Consider the following 16,056-nt stretch of genomic DNA (forward strand, 5'->3'; position numbering starts at 1 on the left):
TTCCTTCACATCTTCTTCCTTCGCACTGCCATATCTTCTTCATTCGATTAGCATCTCCTTTGTGCCGCCATATCTTTGTTCGCCGTTCCTGACTTTTTGGTTCGCCGTTCCTCGCTTTTCGTTCGTCATTCCTCATTTCTCCATTCGTAGTTGAATCTTTAACATTGAAGAATGGTTCGGCTTCGTCACTTCACTTTGAGGTCGCTTTCTTCCGTTTCCTTTCGCCTCCCTTCAGGTATGCAACCGTTTGTGTCCTTTCATTTCCCCTTTAGCATATTTCGCTTCAAATTCAACATTCGGTTCGCTATATTATTTCGAGTCTTTGAATCTTCATCTAAATCTTCAATCTTCACACCCGTTTTCAATACCTTCATTGTATAGCCATTGAAAAAAATTCAAAGGGAACACGTTTACTGAGTAGTCCAAAAATTGTTAGCGTATACAAAGGGAACACGATTACTAGGTAGTCGTGTATATTTTTAAATTGGCAAACTTATTTAAAATGTGTAGAAATAGTTGAGTGAAGAGATATATGCTAAAATATTATCAAATTGCAAATATTTGATTTCCAGCTTTATCATAGTATATAACAAATGTATCTCAAATTATTGTACAGTATATTTTTAAATTGGCAACATTATTTAAAATGTATGGGAATGATTAATTGGAGAGATATGCTAAAATATTATTAAATTGTAAAGATTTGATTTTTAGCTCTAAATATAGGGATTCAAACATTATAATTAGCATAATTATAGAAATTCAAAAGTTAAAACCAAATATTGTCGTTGGCATAATTTTAAGGATTTAAAATATTACTGTGTGTGTGTGTAAAAAATGCTAAAATTAAGGGATTATCCATTGTATTTGGCATAATCTTAGAAATGCAAGTATACAATATAAAATTAATGTATTTATGTATGTTTTTTCATAAATAATTTGAAAAATAAAAAATGTTAAAATTAAGGGACAATCCATTATATTTGGCATGATTTTATGAATTTAAATTAAGAATCTAAAATTAATATATTTATGTATTCTTTATAAATAATTTAAAAAATAAAAAATGTAGAATTAATTGATTATCCATTATCTTTGGCATAACTTTAGAAATTCAAATTAAGAATCTAAACTTAATGTATTACGTGTCTTTTTTTTATAAATAATTTAAAAAGTAAAAATAGTGAAATTAATGGATTATCCATTATCTTTGCCATGATTTTAAGAATCCAATTTGAATCTAAAATTAATTAATTTATGTATGTTTTTTCGTAAATAATTTAAAAAATAAAAAATTGTAAAATTAATGGATTGTCCACTATCTTTGGCATAATTTTAGAAATTCAATTTAAGAATCTAAAATTAATGTATTTATATATTTTTTTTCTTGGCATAATTTTAGAAATTCAATTTAATAATATAAGATTAATATGTATAATTTGGATTTTAAAATAGTGTTATAATTTTGAATTAAAACTAAGGGTGGAAAGTAATGTTAAAAATAATGTTAGAATATCAAATATGTATTTTGTATTTTATGTATATTTTTTCATCAATAATTCAAAAAATAAAAAATGCAATCTTTGAAGTTATTTTAGGGAATTTGAATTCAATTTGAGTATTTTAGGGGATGTTGTAGATTAAAATTGTTATTATTAATTTGTAATATGTATTATTTAATATATTTTTTATAAATAATATGAAATATACAAATTTGTTAATTACTTGATTTTGTATCCTAATAATTAGGGGATGTTGAAACTAATGTCATATCTTTGGAGATTGTTGGAACAATATAATATTTTTTTGATTTAGTTAAGAATTATCATAAGTGAGTATTTTTACAAATATATTCGTGATATATGATATTTTATTTGATTTTTTTATCTCAACAAATACATTGTATTTGTCTATAGACAATTGTCATCCGTGGAGGGGGAAATTCGGACAAAAAAAAATGAAAAAATTATTCTGACAGTTAGTTTTGCCATAAATCAAAATAATTTAACAATTTGTTATTTTTCTTTTTTCTATCCATAAATTTGCTATTTCCACGGTTTTCCCTACTTAGGATTTAAATGTCTCAAATAAAGGGTGATGGGGAATCCGTGGAAATGATAAATATAAGAATGGAAATTAGAAAAATAGCAAACTGTTATTTTTTATTTATTTATTTATGGCAAAACTAACTGCCTGAAATAGTTTCCCACTTTTTTGGTCTGAAATTGCCCCTCAACAGATGAGAACTGTCCAGATTCAAATACAGTATATTTGAGGAAATCGAAAAATCAAATAAAATATCAAATATCTGATTACAGTATATTTATGAACACACCTACTTATGATAATTATTAACTAAATTAAAAAATTATTATATTCTTTCAAAGATTCCTAAACATCTTAAATTGGTTTCAATATCCCCTAATAATTCCGATTTTTACCTTCAATAATTATATATTCAAACTTTAGTTATTAACGCAATGAATACGTCCTAAAATTTTAATGCAATGAATACTTCCTAAAATAATGATAAAGATTATGCAATAATTAACTATTAACAAAAACATTAAAAAAGTAACGGAAAATCATTTAAAAGATTCATATTTCAAATCTCAAGTAAAATTCAAATTCAAATTCCAACCATTCTCTAAAATTATGGCAAATATAATGGAAATACTTAAATTTAGAATCAAATCTCAACCCTCCCTAAAATCATGCGAAATAAAATGTAATCTATCTTTAATTTTGCCAACCAACTAGAATTAAGGGAAACGAAAATAGAAGATTCACCAAAAGACAATCAACCGGAATTAAGGGAAATTCCTTAATTTGTACTAAAAGAAGAAGGTGGAAAGCGACAGTGCGGGTGGAAAACCATTTGAAAATTTGAAGAATGTTAAAACCGGAGATAATTTGAAAAAAATTTTGAGAACTCGGTATTTTTTACCGATACATGCAGAAAACAGAGGAAAAATCCAAAGGTTGAAGAAGAAACAGAAGCGAAACGAAACAACTCACCGATACTTTGGGTGGTGCAAACCGATTAAAAAAAGAAGGGAGTGCAGATGGTGGAAAAGCGACGGAAGAGAAACCGATTGTGGAAAAGCGACGGAAGAGAAAGCGACGGTGGAAAAGCGACGGTGGAAATGCACCGGAAAGAATTTAAAAAACGGAAGAACAAATGCGCTTGGAAAGCTTTTAAGAAACAAAAGGGAAGGAAAAACTATGGTTTTCTTGGAGATGTGGAGTGGTTGCATGCAGAAGATGTGATGTTTTACTGGTTTATTTTTTTTTAGGGAAAATTAGAAAATTGAAGGGAGTGCATAGTATGTATTAATTACATGGTATTTGTGGTTTTTCTTACTATTGTATTTAGGAGTCTATATTGTAAAGTAGGTATGGGCATTTAAGGTATAGTTATCCCATTTATTATGTGGAAATTAACTGTTTTGCTATTTTGACAATTTAAAAATAAATTTGTCATTTATTTAAAGTAAACCTTAGATTTTGTTATTCTTCTTCTCACTCCAAGGGTGATCTACTCTATTTATAGAAGTTTAGAAGATCCAATATGGCTTGGGTTTGGGCTTCGATTGACTTTGGACCTAACTTTTGGTTTGGACTTAATTCAATATCTTTAATAAGTTGGGATAGTTGCAAATGTAATAATTATATTCAAAATAATTAAGTATATAGCAAAAAAAATTTAAAAATTGCAACAAAATCTATCAATGATAGGAGTCTATCACTGATAAACCATGTAGCAAATGTTAGTCTATCATTGATAAACCATAAGAGTATCAACGATAGAAGTCTATCACCGATAGATTTTGCTATATTTGCAATTTTTTTAAAATATTGTTACATACTTAATAATTATTCTAAAAATTGCTACCTATTATAATTACCCTAATAAGTTTTATTTTAAATTTGGTTCGATCCATTTTATTAAGTCTCAAGCTGAACTAACTTCTAAACCAATTGACATGTGACATAATTTCATTGGAAAGATTGGCATTATTCGATGAATAAATGCTTAGAGCCTCGTCATTCGGTGTATCAACTTTCATGTCTTTAATTTTAATTTGAAGACATACGTAAATTTGTAATTTATCTCAAATTTATCTATTAATACTTTAAATTAATGTTTTGATCTTTTGTATTTGTGTTATCTTGACTATTTAATATAAAATTTTAACTAAATTATTTAACTCAATTGCTAAAAATAATTAATTGGTTATTTTGAATATTAATAATTAATAATAATGTTAATTAATGATCAATATAAAAATATACATTTATTTGGAGTTCGAAGAATAATTATTAAAAAACAAACTGCTTACAACAAAAATTTACAAAAATTCATTACATTTTATTTTGTCATGAAATATAAATATTTTATCCACTTTATCGTTTTTTACCATTCTCCTTACTTTTATTTCAAGTCATTAAATAATTAATTGATATAAACATATATTAATAATGTTTAATTTAATTCAGGACTATATTAATTAATCTTTTACAATAATGAGATGATCTCAAATAAAGCAAAATGAGCCTAACTTGAGATTAGAGGTTCTTCCTCTCACGCTTCAATTACTTATTTACAAATACAGTAAAATTTTAGTGTGACATTTGCAAAAATAGCAAAAACATTTATAATAATAGAGCTCATGTTACTACATTGTCTAAATTGTAAACGTAGCAAATTTAAAAGTGTATAACTCTCTAATAGTCCTCCAATAGTCATCTAATACTATTGATTACTTGTCATATTTGTCATATTCGTAATATGCAAAAGAAAAAAAGGATGTTATGGACTATTTTTTCTAAATGTTTTTGTCATTTGATGTAATTTCCTAATTTCATTTTCTATGTATGATAAACAGTGATAGATGTTTATCTAGATCTATAAAAAACATATAACCGATAGAAAATAAAATTTTGACTTATATATACAAAATTGATAAATTGGTAATTTAAATATTAAGTATAGTGCATATTCAAACACATTAAATCACAAATAATCAATATACATATCCATAGAAAAAAAAATAGGTATGATCCATGCAGATAGTATAGTATTAGTAGCAATATGAGATATGACCATGTTGGACACATTTTGTTTAAATTAATATAATGTATGGAATTGGCAAACAACAACACATATTCAAACCTCATATGATAATAAATAAAAACTTATGCAGGCTGTGGGGTTCGAACCCACGCGCACTTATGTGCAGAAGATCTTAAGTCTTCCCCCTTAACCTCTCGGGCAAACCTGCTTACTTTGGTTAACAATTTACTTAATATTTTCATCCCAAACTCTTTTCATATCATCTTCTTCACAAACAATATGTTTAAATGAATTATATATCATTTACTCATTATTAATTTGAACCAAATAGTATATTCAATATTAAAATCTTCTTTCAATCTCTTTCCTGCTTGAATCCCAAAACTTATCGATATTTGTCTTATAGGTAGGTGTTAGGTCCTTTTCTTTTACAAGTTAGAGAGGCCTCCAAGCCCTATAAAACCCCTACGTTAGTTTTGTCCTTAGAGGTATCAAAACATTAGCAAACAAGTTTGTCAAATGACCTAATTGTCTTAATTTCCTTCGAATCTCATTTCGATCTCTCGTACCTTATCTAAACATTTCGAATTTGGATAGAGTTTTATCATATTTATTTTAATTTAATTATCTTTTGGGGCAATTTTAAAAATGGGTAAATAAATAAATGTCATATTTAAAAAATAGATCTAAACTTATTTTAAATTATTTAAAGTTTAACTATGAGTACTAAAGGAAATTTAAAATATTAATTATATGTTTGGCACTTAAAATAGAATAGAAGCCACTAATTAACACATTGGTTCTCTATAATTAGTTATAATCACATTTTCATCATTAAAATGAACAAAAAGGACATCCATAAATGGCACTCATGTCTTTGATTAATGATACTTAATTTATTGTAAAGAGTAGAGCAATTAAAGTATTGAGAGTTGTGAAAGTCAAGATAACAAATATAATAAAATAAAATTACATTGATCTAACTTTTGGGAAGTCATAAACAAATATATATATATATATGTGTTTTAACTTATAAAATTAAATAAAAATAATTAAAAGCTTATTTGTGAATTTGGGTGCCCACTTTGTTGCTTCCATTCCTTGAGAAGACAAGTATTGGTAATGAAAGCAATTTATGGTCCACCAATTAGATTCAAAACAAATCTATTGGGTCCCACAAACTTTTATTATTATTATTATTATTATTATTATTATTATTATTATTATTATTCTTTTTAACCCAAAAGACATTCGTACCCTTTCTCCCTCACTCACTTTTCTTTAGTTTTTTCTTCTCTCTCTCTCTCTCTTTTCCTTTTGGTTAATGTAATTTCTCATTGAAATTGTGAAGTACTTTTATTTGCATTTTCATTCACTAATTAAAATATTCAATATTTAAAAAAAATAGGAAGATTGTCAAAAAAAATATATATATATATATACATATAAGATTTACACTTAATAGAAATAATGAACTTTGTTAGTGGTTTTGTTATAAGAAGTGTAATAATTTGTTGATCTTTTTTATTTATAAAAAAATCCCAAATAAATATCTATCAATAGAAAAAGACATAATTCATTGACAAGTATGCTCTCTTTTTTCATTGAATTAATTCATTTTAAGATTGAGAAACATGTTATATTATTTTAATAAGATGCACATGAATAACAATATAACAAAAAAAAAATATAAGGAAGCAATCTTACTAGTCACCAAATTTGGAAAAATATGTCTATTTGTAACCTTTAAAAATGTTTCATTTTAATATATATTTTTAAAATCTTAGAAATTAAAATTGTACATTTTGAAAATTTAAGAATCAAATTGATCTATTTCTGTAAACATGAAATTAAAAAATACATTTTTATAATTCTAGAACCAAACCAATGTTCTTCAAAATTTAAGAATCAGAAGAATAATTTTACTTGGAAAAGTATGGAAACTATTTATTAAAAAATTTAAAACTAAAATAGAACGTATTTTTTTTTTTATTAAAACGTATTTATACATAAAATATGGGGTCATTAATGAATTTATTTTGTGATGGTTTACAGATATTATAAATTTTGCTTTCCTTTCCATTGTCTACATTTTATTAATTTTAAAATAACTTTTCGGATCTTTTTCAAATTGTTTTGTTTATGGTCGAGAAGTTTATTAGTTTTACATTTAAGAAGCAATGGATTTTATCCATTTCAATTTATATTTTGCAATAATGAATCCTATAATCAATTTACATTTATATCACCACACTTCTAAATATCTTAGATTGAGAAAAATAAAAGAAGATGCCAAAGTTGGAAAATGAGATATTATTGTATTTATGATTTACATTGCATTTATTACAAGAGCAAAACAATCTCATACTAATCTCAATAATTTTATACTAGATGCATTTTTAAATATTAAAATTTAATCTATGTATTTTCTTTAAATCTTAAAGATAATCATTTGAAGTCAATTTTTTTTTCTACAATTGTTTGAAAATTAATAACAAATTCCATGCTAGGAAAGATGCATCGATGAATATGTTGTAAAATTTATAGAGAAATACTAATAAATATTATTTGTATGTAAAAAACAGACATTGAAATATTATTTGTACGTAAAAAACAAACATTGAAGTAGATGGAGGAAATAATGATTTAACTTAATTTTTTTAATTCTAAAAGTAGCGTCTCAATCTTATGAAACATGAGTCGCAACAATTTTCAAAAAATATGATGTTCGAATTTCTTATCCTAAACATGGCCGCTTGAATTAAAAATAATAATGATAATGTTAAATTATTAAAAATACCTTTTAATTTTACATCTTGTTAAATTATACTTTTTGTCAAAAGTTTTCGTATTATCCTTCAACTTTCAAAAAAAAGTTTAAATCACACTTGGAGTAAAAATTCTTTCAAGTTCTTTTAATAAAATTGACACTTGATTGATGTGATGATAACCTAGCATAAGGAAATGAAATCGTCGCACCATTCTAAGTAATGATCACACCGTTTTCAAATCTAATTTTTGTTTAAACTTTCAAAAGAAATTTTGTTTCTACCGTATTTTTTAAAAATTTATAAAAGTTCATAAGTAATATTACAACTTTTTAAGTCGAAATAATAAACAAAATTTAGGGATATCTTCTATAATCTAAAATAATAACACTTCATCTCATCTCATACATGAATTGTGACAATTTCTATAATAACGTAATGATGCCTTTTAGGTTCGATATTCAAATTCCAATATAATTTGCATTAAAAAAAAGCAAACAACTTCCAAAATAAAAGGCATCGAATAAACATATTATCCCAAAAAAAGATCTTAATCACATGGGGAAAGAGAAAGAGAACAAAAAGGTGATGTCTTTGATTGGCATTTCGTTACCACATTTAATCAAAAATGATTTGAGGCTAATTTGGGTGAAATCGGTTATTATAGGGTTAGATGAGAACGAGATTTGAAGATGAAGACGAGGATGGTGACCCGTTTTTTCCATTGAAGAACAGAACAAACAGGTGTTACCCAAATTTGGTGAGTTGTAAAACAGAAAACAGCGAGTTTCCAAACATACCCATTTCTCTCTATTACCCATTTCTCCTCTATTACCCATTTCACAAAATTTCATCTCTCAATTTTTTCAGTCGGCGCTTTTTCTTGTCCTTTCTCCTTTCTGGGGTCTCGCAAAACACTGACCCCATTTGTTTTCCTTCACACACTTTGCCTTCCGTATTGCTCTACCATCAAGAAAGATATTGATCCCTTTTCTCCTCTTCTGTTCTTGTTGAAAACTTTTTGTTTTCAGAGTCAAAGAAATATTCTCACATCAAAAGTAACAGGAACCCACCATTTTTCTTTGCGGATTTTGGTCTCCTGTTGGTATGAAAGTCTGGGTTTGCTTTGTTTTTGTGTTTTCTTTCTGGGTTTGGATTGGTTTATCGTGTTTGTAATGGATTGGAGTAGGTGGTGTTACGAATGTGATTGTTTTGAGTTGTTGTTGGTTGTGGTTGTTCTGTTTTTATGATCTTTCGTTTGTGATTCTTCGAGGAATTTGTTGAGTTTTGTATTTTTTGTAATGGTTTGGTTTCTTTTTGTGTTATTATTATTGGTGGATTGTTGATTATTGTCTTGTAATGTTTTCGTGTTTGTTTTCGATTTGAATTCGATGTTATTTTTTGTAGGATTGATTCTCTCCACATTTAAGATCTGTGGAGATGTCTGGTTTTGAAGGCGTCTTAGTTTCTGACCAATGGCTTCAAAGTCAGTTCACTCAAGTGGAGCTTCGAAGCCTCAAATCTAGAGTAAGTATTTGGGGTATTATTCTCTTTCAACGTTCTTGGCATTCGATTAATTGCCTTTGAAAATGTTTTTGTGATGTTCAATTTGTGATGCAATGCACGTTTTGTTGTAGTTTATATCGGCCAAAAATCAGAATGGAAAAGTAACTACCGGAGATTTGCCACATATAATGATGAAATTGAAGGCATTTAAGGAAAGGCATAGTGAAGAGGAGATCAGGGGAATATTGAGCGAGTCAGATCCTCAGTTGAGCGATGAGATAGATTTTGAATCCTTTCTCAGGGCAAGTCTATTCTCTGTTTATATCCTTTTTCATTTTTTTTTTCTTTTGTTTTTCTGAAACGTACATTTTAATGGTATTGCATGATTTGGGTTTATATTTTTGTTGTTCTCAAGTTAGAATAGAGGATTTTTATTTGGTTCTGGTTGGATTCAATAAGGAATTTGAGAATTTATTTCAATGCTAATATGTTTGATTATTGAAACGTGCAGGCATATTTAAATGTGCATGGTCGATCAGCTGAAAAAGTGGGTGGTGCAAATAACTCTTCGTCATTTCTCAAGGCCAGCACAACCACCCTTCTTCATACAATCAGTGAATCAGAGAAATCACTCTATGTGGCTCACATAAATAGCTATCTTCGGGATGATCCGTTTTTAAAGAATTACCTCCCGATGGACCCATATTCAAATGATTTGTTTAATCTTGCAAAAGATGGAGTTCTTCTCTGGTATTTGTGTAGGGGTTGCTGTGCTCTGTTTTATATAACTTTAAAAAGAATCTCCTTTCTCCTGCAGTGGCACTGACCTATTTCCACGACAATGCAGTAAGCTTATTAACGTTGCTGTACCTGGGACAATTGATGAACGAGCAATCAATACCAAAAGAGTTCTCAACCCATGGGAGAGAAATGAAAACCATACCCTATGCCTCAATTCTGCCAAAGCAATTGGCTGCACGGTGGTTAATATCGGTACACAGGACTTGGTTGAAGGACGAGTATGTTATATACCCATCACCTTTATTTGTCAGTTTTGTAGTGTGTTATGATTGCCGCAAAAGCTTGACCAAAAGTTTATTTATTGCAGCCACATCTGATCGTGGGATTGATTTCACAAATTATAAAGGTTTTTTCACTACATTTGGAAAATTGTACGAGCTTCTGGTTTCAGAAGTGATTTAAATGGCTCATGTCTTGTTTCATTGATTTGGCTTGTTGTGGAAACTTCAGATCCAACTATTGGCCGACCTTAACCTGAGGAAGACACCTCAACTCTTGGAACTGGTTCAGGATAGTGGGGTAATGGGTATTGATTTGTCTTGTGACATTATGTTGAAACCTAATTATCAATTCTGTAGCATCACCCTTTACCGTGTGCTTTCCAGGATATTGAGGAGCTTATTAATTTGCCTCCGGAGAAGATTCTGTTAAAATGGATGAATTTCCACCTCCAAAAAGCAGGATACAAGAAAACTGTTTCAAATTTCTCATCTGATCTTAAGGTATGGCTGTTGCTCACATCACTAGTTTGATATGCATTCCTAATTGGTGGTAGTAGTTTTATACTTTGTTTTATGAACACCAATAGCTTTTTAGGACTCTCTAAGATGGGGATTTGAGAGCCGGAACTGAAATAATGGAATCATTCTCTGTTTCAGTATTTTTATCATCCTAATTTGTTCCTTTATTTTTCTTCAATTCTTTTACACTTCGATTTGATTTTTATAGCATTTGGCATCGTAGTGTTGTAATATCTAGTGATTCGACTTTTGATTGGACTTCTGATCACATCATGCAGGATGGAGAGGCTTATGCTTACCTGCTAAATGTTCTTGCTCCCGAGCACTGCAGTCCATCCACGTTAGCCGCCAAGGATCCTAGTGACAGGGCAAAGCTTGTACTTGAACATGCCGAAAGAATGGATTGTAAAAGTTATTTGACTCCAAAAGATATTGTTGAGGGCTCATCCACTTTGAACCTTGCTTTTGTGGCACAAATATTTCACCAACGGTAATATCATAAAGTATTAGTAGGTTCTTTGTTTCTTTCGATATTTTTGCCTGCTCTGGATTTTATTTCAATTAGCACATTCTCTTTGATCCTGACTTGTATAGGTAATAATAAAATTGAGGAAAATATGGTAAATACTGTTATCACGTCTTAATAAATGAAATGAAAGGAAAAAAAAAAGAAAAAGAAAAATATAGCAGAGCATTCGTTTCATCATTGTTTCCTTTTCTCTCTCTCGAAATTGGAGTTTCAGTTTTATCACTGATTCAGTTCAGTTAGGGCCTTTTTTAATGCATCGGTTTGTATTTACTTTTAATTGGATTGTAGATAAAGTTTCAAGTTCAACACTCCCATTCCCTGTCTATTTTATACTAGTTTCATTGACAGGTTTGTTCGTCTTGTCTTGCAGGAGTGGTTTTGCAGTAGATGGAAAAAAGGTAGCATATGCAGAGATGATGACAGATGATGTACTAACTTCTAGAGAAGAAAGATGCTTCCGGCTCTGGATTAATAGTCTTGGCATTGCTTCTTATGTTAATAATGTATTCGAGGATGTCAGGAACGGGTAAGAATGATTTCATGTGGCAATCCCCCAGTTTATACTTGTTGTTTCTATGATTATTTTCATCATGTGGGAAGTACTAGTATGATTCGAGAGAAGAGAAAAAACTTCACAAAATTCTGTTTGTTATTTGTTTGTGCTACTTTGCATATTGTATCTCCTGCTTTCTGTAGGTGCTCTCAATAATTTAATTTTGTAATCATGTGCAGATGGGTACTGTTAGAAGTGCTTGACAAAGTTTCTCCTGGGTCAGTTAACTGGAAGCATGCATCAAAACCTCCTATCAAGATGCCCTTCAAAAAAGTTGAAAATTGCAATCAGGCTGTTCGGATAGGGAAGCAGTTGAAATTTTCATTGGTTAATGTGGCTGGAAACGACATCGTACAAGCAAACAAGAAGCTCATCCTTGGTAATCCTCTCATGCATTGTCAGTGGGATTTCAAAATCTTTTCTTACCTTCCTGGCTCAAACATCAATTGTGTAGCTCTGATCCTCATATTGCCGACTGGTTTGAATGAATTTTTGTGAAATGCTCCTTCACCCTTCTTCTTGATCTATATCTAATATCCTTTTTGCAATTTTTCGTAAAGTTGGTTGGTTAAGTTGGAAGGTTATCCCCATTCCTACAAACCCAAGTAGTTTGGAATTTACCATATTTAAATCCCAATTATGTGGTATGATTTGACTTTAGAGAGTTGACTTCAAAATGTCTTGGTTGAACCCACGTCTTTAATTGACATGACTAACAGTTGGATGCTTTTGTAAGCACCCTCTTTTCCTTCCTTGAAAATCTTCTTAAATTGACTTTTAATTTCAACTTCACTTTTTCCACTTGGATATGATTTTGATGTTATGTAACATAAAATATTGGTCTTCCAACGTATACTGTGAAGAGCTTTTTCAAACCTTCAATTTAGTGACTTTTTTTTATTTTTTTTCAAGCGTCCATGGTATGATTGTGATGCCTAATACTTTCTCGTCGTGCATTTCAGCTTTCTTATGGCAGTTAATGAGGTTCAATATTCTCCAACTCTTGAAGAATCTAAGATCTTACTCTCAAGTAAAAGAGATGACAGATGGTGACATCCTGAGGTGGGCGAACAGCAAAGTGAAGAGCACTGGAAGGTCTTCTCAAATTGAGAGTTTTCGGGTACGAAGAAGCAAAAACACGTTATATTTCCTGCTTCAATTTTATTTAGAAGTCAATAATGTTTGTAACTTGGAAATTGTTTTCAGGATAAGAGATTGTCAAATGGAATATTCTTCTTTGAACTTCTAAGTGCTGTAGAACCTAGAGTAGTGAATTGGAACCTTGTTACCAACGGTGAAAATGGTACATTTCACTGTGACTTGATTAACTCTACTTGTGTTCTTGTAGTTGAACTTCCTTTTTGTCTCCTTAATTCCACTCTTGTAGTACTAATCCTTTACTCTTTTTAATCTGGAATAACAGATGATGAAAAGAGGCTAAATGCTACATACATTATAAGTGTTGCACGAAAGCTGGGTTGTTCGATATTTTTGTTACCCGAGGACATCATAGAGGTAAGATCCAACTTCGATCGGATTAAGTTATTTTATGTGTTGAGAGAGGATATGAGCTGATCTGCCTGGCATGTCTCACGATTCTGGGTATTTGTGTTTCATGTTGTGGCAGGTTAATCCAAAAATGATCCTCACATTAACTGCAAGCATTATGTACTGGAGCCTTCAACAGCCTGTTGAAGAAATGGATATCTCTCCTTCTCCCGCCACTGCAAGTACTATCACAGATAGATCAACTACCTCGTCCATCAACGGTGAGGACGAGAGCTCCTCTCTCTGTGGTGAAGTTTTGAACTTAAGCTTAGACGATACTGCCTCTGATACCACAGTCTCCTCTGTGATTGAGAATGAAAGGGATCTCATATGACCAACAAGGCGACCGATTTCAATTATGATGCTAGAATGTTTCTTGCAACAAAAATACATCAACTGGAAAAATAAGAAAGCAAATTTTTATGCTGTTCGAAGTGTGGTTAATATATCTGCTCAAATAGTTGATGCAGCAAATCCACAACAAAACGCAAGCTTCTGATAAAGAAACACTCCTGTGAAGAAAACAATAAAATGAAGAAGAAAAAGGTTAGAACACTAAATCAGCAAATTTTATGATCCTTCCAAAGGCAAGAGGTGGAAGGGTTGAGGATCAATAATGGGTTGAGTCCCAAAATTTTCTTGAACTGGTTTTCTTCAATGTAGATAATAGAAAAAGTTGGGTATTGAGAAAGTAATGTTGTTGATATGTGACCAGCTAGGTTAGTTTTACATGTTGTAAGATTTGTAGTTTATACACTGGTGTTAGTTTCATTTCATTATGGTTGCCTCTTAAAGTTTGAATCTTTGTGGGAAGTCGGTTCTTTACTATTGAAAATTATGTTGAGATATATTTTCACCAACTAATAAAAGATCATGGATTGAATACATGCGATCAATTACTCAGAAATTTAATTTCACTAACTAATAAAAGATTATGGATTGAATCCTGTTGACACCTAAATAATGTAAGGCAGATTACGTGCACAGTTAATCACTGAGAAAGTATGTTCTTTTAATTAGCAAATTGAACTAGACTTCCACTAACCTGAATTATGGTGTGGTGATTAGAATTTAGGGGATATTGTATTTGATGTAGCCTATTTTGATTCAAAGTTGAGGATTTAAGGGAAAATCATTATTTGAAAACAAGGATGATCAAACTGTTAGGTTGCATGAGGACATAGAAGATTAAGTGGATGCCACCAGCCTAAGAAGCTACAATAATAACTCAGCATCTGTTAAAAATGTCAAAATGGTCTATTACTAATAAAAATTGGGCAATGTTCGCGATGTTTTCTTCTTTAATAGAATTTCTCAAGAGTAAAGTCTGAACGATGAAAAAGTAAACTTTTATGGACCGAAAAAGGCACCCCGCAAATGGTTTGAATAATTGTACAACAGCTTTGGAACATATTAGACTTGATTTTAGACAGATTTAAGAAAATAAATGTTTTTTACTTAATTTTTTTTCCTAAAAACTATTTAAGATAAAAAGATATATGTGTTTGGCTATTTTTTTTCCGAAGTGTTTTTAGATAAAAATTATTTGATCTATTATATACTAAAAGTATTTTTATGATTTCAAACTATAGTAAAAGAATTTGTCTCTAAAGGATTCTATAGAAGTTGGCTAACGATGATCAAGGATGGTGGTTGGAGGTGGCTGACAACGATCACTGTAAAACAATGACCAAATGTTGCCAAAAGTGGTCGTTAAAAGTTAATCGAAAACGGTCATCAAAATATAGTTGTTAGCAGTTCGTCAGTAATAAACACCAATAAATGGTCTATGAAAGGTCACTTGCAACAATTAATGAAAGTTAGCCGATATTGCACACCAAAAACGGTCAACGAAAGTTAGTCAGCAATAGCCACTAAAAAAAATTCAACAAAAGTTAGCCAACATCACTCACTGAAAAATAATTGATGAAAGTTGGCCAACAACGATCATCAAAAAATAGTTGATGAAAGTTGACCAACAATAGTCATTGAAAAACAGTCGACAAAAGTTTGCTTGTCGTAATTGTTGAAAAGTAGTCGACGGAAGTTGCCTGGTGGCAATGTCGAAAAATGATTGGTAAGGTTGACAACAGTCATTGTCGGAGGTTGACTGGCAGTGATCACCCGAAAACGGTTGTCAAAAATCAGCGAACGATGATTATCAAAAACCAATGGTTGAAAGTTGGCTGACAATGGTCACCAAAAAGTAGTTGTCGAAGGTTGGTTAGTAGCAGTTAAGAAAAAACAGTATATAGAAGCTTATCATCATCAATCAGCAAAAAAAGTTGTTAAGATGACTGAATGTTTATCAGGCGATGGTCGATGGAGTGTTGACAACAATCACTAGAAAACAATCCTTAAAAATATCGTCAAAAGTTTGTTGGCAACGGTTGTCATAAAGTGATCGTCAAAAAACATGGATAAAAGAATGTGAGCGGTAGTCGTTGATAAACGATAGTCAAAAGTTGCCAATGGTGGATATTGAAGAACATTCTTCAAAAGTTAGTAGACAATAGTTGTCGGCAAGAAATTGT

The 16,056-nt window shown here is 30.3% G+C and overlaps 1 protein-coding gene and 1 non-coding gene across 3 annotated transcripts; one reads left to right on the forward strand and one right to left on the reverse strand.

The window, feature by feature from the left end:
• Positions 1 to 5,202: 5,202 nt before the first annotated feature.
• Positions 5,203 to 5,285, reverse strand: TRNAL-UAA (transfer RNA leucine (anticodon UAA)). The gene has a single exon. It is a non-coding gene; the product is annotated as a tRNA-Leu (tRNA).
• A 3,185-nt stretch (positions 5,286 to 8,470) lies between these two features.
• LOC103491065 (fimbrin-1-like) lies at positions 8,471 to 14,407 on the forward strand. Of its 2 annotated transcripts, none has more exons than XM_008450873.3 (15): positions 8,471 to 8,605; positions 9,253 to 9,372; positions 9,483 to 9,653; positions 9,863 to 10,101; positions 10,199 to 10,370; positions 10,460 to 10,498; positions 10,603 to 10,671; positions 10,758 to 10,874; positions 11,171 to 11,382; positions 11,792 to 11,947; positions 12,154 to 12,353; positions 12,937 to 13,094; positions 13,181 to 13,277; positions 13,398 to 13,489; positions 13,602 to 14,407. In XM_008450873.3, the coding sequence occupies exons 2-15, from the start codon at positions 9,286 to 9,288 to the stop codon at positions 13,854 to 13,856; spliced, it is 2,064 nt and encodes a 687-aa protein (XP_008449095.1). In that variant the 5' UTR covers positions 8,471 to 8,605; positions 9,253 to 9,285; the 3' UTR covers positions 13,857 to 14,407. The 2 variants fall into 2 exon arrangements, with proteins under 2 accessions (XP_008449095.1, XP_008449094.1); XM_008450872.3 differs by lacking the exon at positions 8,471 to 8,605 and adding an exon at positions 8,608 to 8,950.
• Positions 14,408 to 16,056: the final 1,649 nt, after the last annotated feature.

Source organism: Cucumis melo, chromosome 6 (genome assembly GCF_025177605.1).
Source record: "Cucumis melo cultivar AY chromosome 6, USDA_Cmelo_AY_1.0, whole genome shotgun sequence".
In the NCBI taxonomy this organism is placed as follows: Eukaryota; Viridiplantae; Streptophyta; class Magnoliopsida; order Cucurbitales; family Cucurbitaceae; genus Cucumis; species Cucumis melo.